Consider the following 10253-nt stretch of genomic DNA (forward strand, 5'->3'; position numbering starts at 1 on the left):
CCCATCCACGAGACCGCGGAGAGCCCCCCCCCCCCCCAAATGGCACCCACAGTCCGAGAGCTGCATGGCCTTGTCCAGCGGCTTGCCCAGCAGCGCCGCGCAGAGCGCCGACAGCCCGGCCGCGCTCAGGGTGCGCGCCGTCGCGGCCGGGAAGCCGTTGCCCTGCGGGGATCCCGGGGCGTGGCCGCAAGCAGGGGCGGGAGAGGGGTCGGGGAGGAGGTGCAAGCGTTGTGTGCACAGGCATGCAGCGGGCCATCAGTGCGCGTGTTGCGGCGCGGTGATCGCATGGCGAGCGCCGCAGTGCAGAGCTGTGCGTCCGTTGCGATGTGTGTGTGTGTGTGTATGTGTGTGCGTGTTGGTGTGTGTGTGTGTGTGTGTGTGTGTGTGTGTAAGCGGCAAAACGAGGGGCCTTTCCTCCCGCCGACTCGGCACCCAGATGCGAAAGATACAAAGATGACCCCCTGTTGACCACGCACACCTGGGCGCGCTGCTTGAGGCCGTACGCAACCCACAACGGCCGCAGGTCGAGCACCGCATTGACTTCGCGGAACGCCTCGACGTCCGGCCAGCTTCCCGCCAGCTTTGCCAGGTCGCCGAGCAGCTGCTCCGAGGCCGGCCGTCCCAAGGTGCGTGTCGACAATAGGGTTGCGGAGGGGGGAGGTGGCGTTGGGATTGGTGGCGCGTCGGGCCCGGCGAGGTCGTCCCGGGCGCCGGCCGGCGGCGCGAGCCGCGACGGGGCGCTGATGGCGGCGGGGGCAAATGGCCCACGCGCCTCCCACACGGCGAGGGGTTCCCAAGCCCCCAGCCCTTGACCCTGACCCCTGCCCACCACCAGCAGTCAGGCGGTTGACCCCCGGCCCGGCGCCCCCTCTCCCCACTAACTGTCACATCAGATTGCAGGCCGAGGCCCTCTTGTCATCCCCTGGCTGGCCCACCTCGAAGCCCAACTTGAGGGTGGTTTGTGACAGCAGCACTGGGCCCAGCGCGGCGCTCAGCTCGGAGGGGTGGGGCCCCGCCAGCGCGATGAGGTCAAACAAAAACACCCGGTCGCGAGTCGCCACCTGCGACAGCCGGCGGCGGCGGCGGCGGAACCGTGGCGCGAGAGCCGGAAGCTGCTGAGCTGCTCGGGCCGCACGGCATCAACGACGTGCGCTCTTGCGGGGGCGGGAGCATGCGGCACCGCGCGCCCCGCTGCGGCACCCTAGGTGCTGCGCCAAGTCATCTATTACTGCCCTCTCGGCGCACCTGCAGCAGCGCCGCCGGCGCCTGCCGCCCGCCCGGCTGCCACTCCACGTCAATCCCCACCGCCCCCGCCGCCGCCAGCGCCCGGCCGGCTTCCACCAGCTGGCGCGCGTCGTCCACGACCGCCACCGCCCCTGGCGGCAGCTGCAGCTGCAGGTACGTCTCTTTGCGACCGGCCTCCGCCGCCGCAAGCTCCTCAGGGTCGATTTTGAGGGCGGTTTCGGGCAGTCCGAGCTGCTGCCGGTAGTCCGCGGCGAGGGCGGCCTCGCCGCAGGCGACCATCTCCTGCAGGAGGAGCATCTGAGGGACGCGCGCGTCGACGAGGCGAGGGGCGGGGGGCGAGGCGTGGGCGCGCGGGGGCGTGAGAGGTTGGCGCGGCGCGGAGCGCGTGCCGCCTCGCAGGTGGTGGCGGCGGCGCTCGTCGGGCCGACCTGACACACGCGTGTCAAGCACAGCTTTCACCTCATACCACGTCATCGATTATCAGCACGCCGCTGGTCGGGCCGCGGCCGCTCCCGGCGCGCGGCGCAGTGGGGTGTTGCCCAAGCGAGCTTGTTGTGCTGCCCGCGCGGGGACGCGGGCCCGCACCCACCTGCAGCTGCGGGTCCTGCCCAACAAACGTCAGCGCCACCGGCCACAGCCGCCGGTCCATGAGCCGACGCAGCGATTGGAGGCGGTACGTGCTCTGACGGAGGCAGGGGCATCGGGCAGAAGCGGTGGGGGCCGGCCAAGGCGTGGCTTGTCAAATGTACTCAATAGTGCAGATGACAGGTGCAGGAGGGGTGGTGTAGTGTCATTGAAAGATGCCAGTGCTAGGCAGCGTCGGCGACGGCCCGACAGGCCTGTCGCTGGGCTAGCAGCACGCTTACAGGTGCGGCGGCCTGCCACGCGCGCAGCTGCCGCAGGGCGGCTCCCGCCAACGTCCGCAGCGACGTCGGCGCTGCGGCACGACGGACCCCCATTCCCCGCCCACCCCCCAAAAGGCTCCCTGTCTTCGCACTGCCCCGCCCCGTCCCTGACCCTGCACGGCCTCGCAACCCTCTCTATGCCCCATCTCCAAGACCCATCTCGGATTCAACCACCTTCTTAACATCGTAGTCACAAACAACGTGATCTCCCAGACCCACCTCGACATCGGGGAACTCCTCCTGGAGCCCCAGGGTGCGCACCGCCTTGGCCGCCGGCTTGAGGCGGTCCTGGGCGATGCAGGCCTGGACAAAGGCCACCTGGGGTGCGGAGTGGGCGTGGGCACACGTGAGGATGTGTGCGTGTGTGTGCAATTGTGTGTTTGTGTGTGCAAGTGTGTGTGTGTGTGTGTGTTTGTAGCCTGAATAGTCAGTGGCATCCAGGTAGCGCTGATCGCTCGCTGCATCGAACGCACCTCCCAGCGAAGCCCCTTTTTGGGCTCCCCCCCCCCCGCCACACGCCCATGCCATGGCCCGCCCCGCGAGCTGCGAAGCACTGCGCTGCCTCCCGACCGCCGCTCCAGGGCCAAGGGTCCTGGCCCCGCCCGCCCGCGCCGCCGGCCCGGGCCCCACAACCGCACCTGGTAGCCTCTGCCCAGGTCTGTGGCCCACGCCTCTGCCAGGCCCTCCTGGCCGTCCGCCACCAGCATCCCCAGAACCTCGGACCTGTCGACAGCCTCGTCCAGGCCCTGGCGGGTCGGAGAGGGTCAGCACCCTCGCAATCAGCTTGCGCTCAATGCGTGCTTGGATGCTGATGAGAACATATGGTATGCACGCAATGAGGAGTAAAAAGGAGTAGGGAGCGGCCGCGGCAGGCGGCTGCTGTCATGCCGCCGACAGACGCACGCTGCAGCTCGGGGGAGGGGGGGTGGCGCAGGCCCGCCGGGCCGCCCCCCTCCCCCGTCCGCAGTCCTTTGGCCTGTCGCGTCGCCAGCCCCGCGGCTCGGCGCCCGCGCCCGCGCACCTCGATCTGCATCATCAGCCGCACCGCCTGCCCGCACGTGTTACGGTCCCCGATCAACTCCTGCACGCGCGCGGCCAGAGCCCCCCAGTCGCGCAGGTGGCGCCGCTGCAGGCGCAGCGCGGAGGCGAGCTTGGCCGCGAGCTTCGCGCCGTCCTTTGTGGCCGCGTAAGACAGCAGGAGGTCGCCGGCTGACGCTAGGAGGGGCTCTGGAAGCTCAGGGGGTGGCACGGCGCTGGGTGGGGCCTCGAGGGCCGGGGCGGTGGGGCCGGGGGCGCCGGGGGGCGGCGAGCCGTGGGCGAGGGCGTGAAGGACGTCCGAGAGCAGGTGCGATAGCGGCGCGGCTGCGCGCGCGCGCGGCGCTGCCGCCGGCGCTGCGGACGGCAGTGCTGCGGCTGCGGCAGGGGCTGCTGCGGCCCCGTCCGGCGGCCCCCATGTGACCTCAGATAGTTGCGCCGGCTCCTGTGCACCGGCGCCCTGCTGCTGGCCGTTGTCCGCATCACCAACAGTAGTTCTCAAAGCCTGCCGCTGCAGCTCGCGCAGGCAGTCAAGCACGAAGGCGACGCTCTCGGCGCCAGACAGCGGCTGGGCAACAGTACGAGTGAGTCGAGGGGGCGCAAGGGTTGGCGAGCAGCAAAGGCGCAGCGCGCGGTGCCTAATACGCCCCTATACTTATACACCACTTCCCATGTGGTGGGGTTTCCAGCGTACCGTTGAATTCAGCTCTAGTTGGACAAGAGCGGTCAGGCTCCTATAATCGTGCTCAGGAGAAGTCAGAAGCTCCTCCAAGACAATAAGAAAATCTATGACGTTCCCTGCTGCCGCCAAAGGTTGCAGAGCGCCAGGTTTTACGGGCGGTGCCAAGCGATCTTGTTGATCTGCCATTGGTTCCTTGTTTTGTTGACGCAACAAGGGTGTGCCTGATACAGCTGAGTGCATGCGTAAACCGAATGGAAGGGCCAAGTGCTTGCCTTGCTGAGGGACGGCTGGCAGCGCTGTGCCAGCAGACTCGGGCTGCTCGTGGTTGCTGCACAGGTTCTTACTTTCTTACCACCTGACATCATGACATTGCAATGGATGGCGGTTGTTGCAACTTGCCCCAATAAGGACATGGAACCTAGTGAGCACTAAACGTATCATATGCGTCCAATTGTGTGGCACAGCCAGTGGCCGGTCAGTACATACTTTCACCTGACAGTCCCACGGTCCCTCAAGGAAGTCCATGATGGAGCCCCCAAACTTCACACGACCCCAACCACCACCCCTGAATCGCAGTATAGCATTGCAAAATCATCAAAGCTGCCACGGTGTATGTGATGGGATTACAGTGCTACACTTGAAGCAGTGGCTGTCGCATAGATTGCATTTGCCAACATTATTGCAAAGCACTGCTACAGGCAACTCAACGCGTGCATATGTTGCCAGCTCAGCTTTGCAAGTCAGCAGCCTTGGGGGCGCACAGGGCGGCTCGACCCAAGGCAACGCTTGCAACAGCAGGAGCTTGGCAAGCCCAAAAAAATGCAGTTGCAAAGATGCACACTACAAGTTGTCAAGTATCTCACAAGCCAGAGCAAGTCAAGGCGGGTGCGCCGTTTGTGTCATTGGCTTGCAGAGGGCCGGTCATGAGACAAACGGGGCGGGGCCCGTAGCGGGGAAGAGGGCGGCCAGGGCCGAGGCCAAGAGAGCGGTCGGGCTGACGCAGGGGTTTGATTCTGGCCGGTGGGCCGAGAAATGTGGTATATATGCAAGGCGTGCATGCGACGTGTGGCGTTAGCGCGAGTGCAAGCCGAGGGCTGCACTGCAGCCGGGCAAGTATGCAAGCATGGGCGTTATTCACAATAGTACGGGATCAGTCATCCCGGTCAGCAGCCGCTGCTGGCGGTCGTTGAAGAAAAATCCACAGGGGACAGGGGGCGCCCAGGGGCGGTGGTGGGCCAGACGGGGGCACAGGCCAGACGCATTTATATGCGGTGTGCGTGGAATGGAATGGGGCAATACAAAAGTGGCCGGCGGCAGCCATCCAAGGCGCCGACCGGCCACCTGCAGCCGCAGCCGCAGGCCTCACGCGCGCTTGGGCACCGAAAGCCGAGCTGCGCCAGCGGCATGAAGGCTGCGCCGCGCTCAGGCGTCACAGGCTTATGCAGACCCCGAGGCAGGATGGCCGCGGCGCAGCAGACAGGTTCATGCATTGAACGCGGCGGCAAAGCCGCCATACTCCAGAGGGTTGCCGTAGGCGGCGTCGCGGGAGAGCCAGATCGGCGACGACGCGTCGAGCTCGGAGTCGCAGTCGCGGTCAAAGCCCTCAGAAAAGCCGGCCGCCTCGAGGGGGCAGCCGTAGCTCTCGTCCATGCGGCCGAGGATGCTCACCGCTGCCTGGGCGGGGTCGTCGCCGCCCGCCATGCGCAAGCGCTTGAAGCCGGCCGCAAAGCCGTCGCACTCGAGGGGGTTTCCGTACGACGGGTCGCGCCGCAGGCGGACGGCGGCCGAGCGGTCCTCCTGGTCGGAGGAGTAACCGGTGTCGAACCCGGCGGCGAAGGCGGGGGTGTCGTCGAGGGCCGCGCAGTAGCCGGTCTCGCGCAGCAGCGGCCGCAGCAGCTGGGAGTCGCCCTGCCGCTCCCAGTCGCGCTGCTGCGCCTCGGCGGCGGCGGCGGCGCCGCCCAGGGAAAGGTCGCCGGGGAGGCTCTTGCTGCTGCGACACCGTATGACTGGGCGGTGCGATGGGGGGGGCAGGGCGCAAGGGGTCAGCAGTGGCGGCGGCACGGCGTGGTGGTGTTGTGTGCCAGGTCAGCGAGGGCCTGCGCACACAGCGACCGGACTGTTTGCCTGACATTGTCCAAGCCAGCAGCGAAGCTCACGGGTAATATGCAGCGTTCCATCAGCCTGCTGAGACGCGGGCGCCAGAAGCTGGGTCGTGGTCGTCATTGTGGCTCGCGGCAGATGATGTCCGCGAACGGGAGGCGCGGCAGCAGGGTTATTTGTGTGAGCTGCCCCGCAAATCATTAACATCCGAAACAAGAACCTAAATGCGCTGATGAATTTTGCGCTAAAGGGTCTGTATAGAGTTTCGCCCGGCTGGCCCCCCGGGCTTCCATTCGTGTGGATGTCCTCGGGCTTGTTTCAGCCAGCTGGCGAGTCAGTGCAAGAAGGCGCAAAAGACTTGATTTGTCTTTGCTTAGATTGCCACGGCTGCGCTTGCCGCCACGGACGTGACCGCTTCTGGTCATGTCCGTTGCAGTCTGCACCCCCACGCAAAAGCGTGAGAGCAAGAAGCTTGCTTTTGCAAATGCCACCTGTTGACGCAGCGGCTTACACCATCACAGCACGGCCTTGCTCGGCACTGTTAGGGGCTCCACAGCCAACTTTGTATACACGTCCATGAGCTCTGTTTGCATGAGCAATGCCAAGTGCGTGCGTGGGTAGGAATGCCCCACCAGCCTGCGTGGACGCCACATGCCTTTGTCATACAGTGACAAAATACGGTGAACTTCACAGAGCAGGGGCCTGACAACGCGTCCATCAATTTTGGTGCTGCCCACACAAGCAGAAACTGCTATGCAACAAAGGCCGCCTGTTCCACCCTCTGTTTAATGCTGCATGCGTATCTGTGGTGCATGCCGTGATGGATGGTTTGAGCCCACCGCAAACCCAGTGATACGATTGCCTGCCGTTCGCGTGACGTGCAAGTTTCCCATGCTCCCCCGGCCTTGCCCAGGCTACACTGTTGCCTGGCGGGGACATCCATCCGCAGGCAGCAGTGCCGCTGGATTGCAGATGCACCCAGCATTGGCCGCACCGCTGGCGTGCACAGGGGTTCGGCTTGCGTGGGGCTTGACAACGGCAGCCCAAAGGACATATCATAGATGCGACACGCGTGTGTTTTCAGGCACGGCGCAATTCTTTGGGCAGCTTTGCACCTAAAATTCTCCACACCCACCTCTTTAGTGCGCTCATTGCTGCGCTGCGCAAGGCCTGGTGCTCTTGCTGCTTGTTGCGGCGCTGCAAGTGCGTCGTACTGACTGTGTGCACTGGCCTGAAGTAGACAGGTTCGGCGCGCTGCCTAATATTCGAGCGAAGCGACTGTCTGATACGCATGTCGGACGAGGAGGAAGAGTCCCTCGACGACGAGGCGTGGCGGGAGTACCCGATCTGGCTGCAGGTGCGCAATGTGCATGGTGTCACCGTTGTTTGTTGCTGTCGTTGATTTGATGATACAGGGGCGGCAGCAGCTTGCTGGGATGGCATTAGGGATGAGCAGCGCAAGGCCCCGCTGCGTCGCCTGTTGTCACCGGTTGCTGCAGTTGATGCGCACAGGTGCATCACATTGTACAGGCATGTGCCCATCAGCCAGCCACGGTGTCAGCGCTCCAGAGATTAGGGTGTGACCGCTGAGGCATCCTCTCGCAGTGTCCACAGCCCCCTAGTGTACTTGCAAAGCACGCACCCGCCTGGCAGTCAGGCCAGCCGCTTCCCGCAACCCCCCGCTCTGCAGGCCGCTGTGAAGGACGAGAGCAATGAGAAGACAGTGCGCATCCTAGATGCCGACCCCTGCGGAGGTGAAAGCTGGCGCAGGGGCCTGCCCATGCAGTCCTCCCGAAAGGCCTGCATGCATGCATGTTTGCTGACCTGGCCCACTGTTCTTGGGTGCGCGGCCAGGTTCGAGCCCGGGCTCGCTGACGCCAGCTGCCCATGTAGCCGCCACTTCATCCATCCGCGTACCTGCTTCGCAGACGCGCCGAAAAACAACCGCGTCCGGGTCAAGGTGTGCGGGCATACCAGCGGGCGCGCGCGCACGAGCCCTGTGACGCTGGCAAAGGCCATCAGCCTACATCATCCCTTGCGCCCTCACGCACACGCATGCACCCCCCCTGCATGCACACACACACACACACGCACACACACACACACACACACACACACACACACACACACATGCACACTCGTGACCTACACTCTCGCCCCCACAAGGTGATCGAGATGCCAGACACCCTGGAGCATGCGGCCGGCAACGTCAGCCAGCGCCACAAAATACAGCAGGACTCGGTAGTGCTCGTCACAGGTGGTTTGGGGTTTAGGGTTGAGGGTTGAGGGGCGGGTTGAGGACGATGCCCGGGACAGGTTGGGGACCGGGAGCCAGCCGCGCCGGCCGCCGCGCGGCAGCGGGCAGGGCGGGGGCTGGAGGTGGTGCGAGGCGAATGGCCACCGGGCCGGGCGTTTTCCCGCGGCTGCGGGGTCGCTGGCGCGAGCCCTGTGAAGCCCAGCGTGCCTGCTGAGGCACGCGCCCGGTGGTTGGTCACGCCCTGGCTCCCCCCAGCCTCACTTTGCGTCAACCCTGTCCAGCCCCCCCTGCACACAGACACACAGAAAAAAATGTATTGCACCCATCCACCCCCTTCACACACGCACACGCACACACACACACACCCACACCCACACCCACACCCACAATCTCTTTCTCTCTTCCAAACAGCCGACCCCGGCGTGCAGCCCTACATTGGTCTCATCACCAAGGTGCGGCCCCAGGCCCCAGGCCACGCACCGCCGCCCCCTCACAGCCGTCGCCGCGTACCACGTACGGCCGCTGCTCAGCGCCTCGCCTCCCCCGACCGCGGCCCCTCACGCCGGCGTGCGCCCCGCCGGTGCCCCCGCTGCCGCCGCCGCCGCCGGGCTTTCGCGCCGCCGTCTCCGCCACCCTGCGGCCCCTCCGCCCCTCCTCATACCCACATGTGGCGCTCCGCAGCTGTGGCTGGATCGCGACGCGCCCTTTGAGACGCGCGACGGGGTCAAGTGGTACAGCCCACAGAACCTCTGGTTTGAGGTGCGTGGGCTGGATGACCATGGGTGTGTGTGTGTGTGTGTGTGTGTGTGTGTGTGTGATTTGGGGGGCACCTCACTCCCAAGCTGCGGGGGCACTTTGCTGCGCAGCGCTGGCGGGGGCCCCCGGCTGGACGAGCAGCCGGCGCTGCGCTGGCAGCCAGGCGGCGGTCCCCGCCCTGCACTTTGCCCCCCGAGCGCGTCGCCGCGCCGCCGCGCCCTCTTGCGAGCGCGCCGGCGCAAGGGCGCCGCGAGCATCCCATCCCCCACCGGCCCCCTTTTTGTCAACATACCCCCAGATGTACTACTTTTATCGCTTCACTGAGGCCCCGGCCGACCGCAAGGGGCGCCTCATGGCGCGGCGGCAGTCCATGGCCGGCGGCGTCATTGGAGTCGCGTCCTCAGCGACGGGCAAGACGAAGCGCGTGGCAGACGACGGCAGCGAGCGCCAGGTCAGCCGGGGAGCGGCTGGCTGCTGCCGCTGCTGCCGCTGCTGCCGCTGCTGCCGCTGCTGCCGCTGCTGTCGCTGCCGCTATGGCTGTCGCTGTTGCTGCTGCCGCTGCTGTCGCGGTCGCTGCCGCTGCCGCTGCCGCTGCCGCTGCCGCTGCCTTTGCTATCAGCAATGAGGGCGGTTGTGCTTGTTCGGCACTGCGCGCTGTGCCGCTGTTCAATGGAGACCCGTGGCCGCCCAGGCCCCCGGCCGCAGCCTCCCCACCGTCTCAGCGCGACTGCCGCACCACGTGCGGGCGCCCGCGCATCATTTTCCTCCGAGCCTCATGGCCTGTCAGCCCGTCACGGCCGCCTCACGGACCGCGTGCACTGAGCAAACGCGCAGTCCTGCATGCCGGCCCAATAAGCCCGCAGCAGCGCCGCATCCCCACATCCTGCATCCCCCCGTTCCTCGCCCCACCCATACTTTCTTGGCCGCGATGGCTCGACCCTTTTTGGACGCTGCAAAGCCCCCAAACCCAGTCCCTGCAAAGCCCAATAATTCTCCTCGATCCCACACAACGCTGTCCTACCCAATCCTGCCGTACCCTATCCTGCTCCTGCACACTCCCTTGCATCCTTTCCCACCACCATCCACCCCCAACCCCAGGTGATGTTCAGCAACCACGGCACGTGGCACGACAACGAGGGCATCTGCGCAGAGTCCTTCCTCTACACCACACAGGTGCATGCACGCAGGGGGCTGGCGACGTCCTTTTGGGAGCAAGGCCCCTCGCGCGGAGCAGCCCTCCCCCCCTGTGCAGGGGCCCGATGGCAACGCGGCC

General features: G+C 66.0%; 3 protein-coding genes across 3 annotated transcripts in view; 1 reads left to right on the plus strand and 2 right to left on the minus strand.

The window, feature by feature from the left end:
* The window catches only part of MNEG_2091 (hypothetical protein), a gene marked incomplete at both ends in the record, with an annotated part of 8484 nt that extends 4204 nt beyond the window's left edge, over positions 1–4280 (minus strand). Inside the window, 9 exons of the mRNA XM_014049432.1 lie at positions 51–162; positions 479–740; positions 949–1061; positions 1246–1542; positions 1835–1927; positions 2370–2468; positions 2789–2896; positions 3172–3324; positions 4212–4280. Of these exons, the coding sequence (XP_013904886.1) occupies positions 51–162; positions 479–740; positions 949–1061; positions 1246–1542; positions 1835–1927; positions 2370–2468; positions 2789–2896; positions 3172–3324; positions 4212–4280 (1306 nt within the window). The remainder of the gene's footprint in view (positions 1–50; positions 163–478; positions 741–948; positions 1062–1245; positions 1543–1834; positions 1928–2369; positions 2469–2788; positions 2897–3171; positions 3325–4211) is intronic.
* Positions 4281–5349: 1069 nt separating this feature from the next.
* Positions 5350–7119, minus strand: MNEG_2092 (hypothetical protein; the record flags this gene model as incomplete). Its single annotated transcript, XM_014049433.1, has 2 exons — positions 5350–5857; positions 7103–7119. The coding sequence occupies 2 exons, from the start codon at positions 7117–7119 to the stop codon at positions 5350–5352; spliced, it is 525 nt and encodes a 174-aa protein (XP_013904887.1).
* A 139-nt stretch (positions 7120–7258) lies between these two features.
* The window catches only part of MNEG_2093 (hypothetical protein), a gene marked incomplete at both ends in the record, with an annotated part of 4835 nt that continues 1840 nt past the window's right edge, over positions 7259–10253 (plus strand). Inside the window, 8 exons of the mRNA XM_014049434.1 lie at positions 7259–7324; positions 7658–7721; positions 7896–7927; positions 8134–8224; positions 8636–8676; positions 8906–8983; positions 9279–9431; positions 10079–10153. Of these exons, the coding sequence (XP_013904888.1) occupies positions 7259–7324; positions 7658–7721; positions 7896–7927; positions 8134–8224; positions 8636–8676; positions 8906–8983; positions 9279–9431; positions 10079–10153 (600 nt within the window). The remainder of the gene's footprint in view (positions 7325–7657; positions 7722–7895; positions 7928–8133; positions 8225–8635; positions 8677–8905; positions 8984–9278; positions 9432–10078; positions 10154–10253) is intronic.

The sequence above is a fragment of the Monoraphidium neglectum genome (genome assembly GCF_000611645.1).
Source record: "Monoraphidium neglectum strain SAG 48.87 unplaced genomic scaffold scaffold00227, whole genome shotgun sequence".
Lineage (NCBI taxonomy): Eukaryota > Viridiplantae > Chlorophyta > Chlorophyceae > Sphaeropleales > Selenastraceae > Monoraphidium > Monoraphidium neglectum.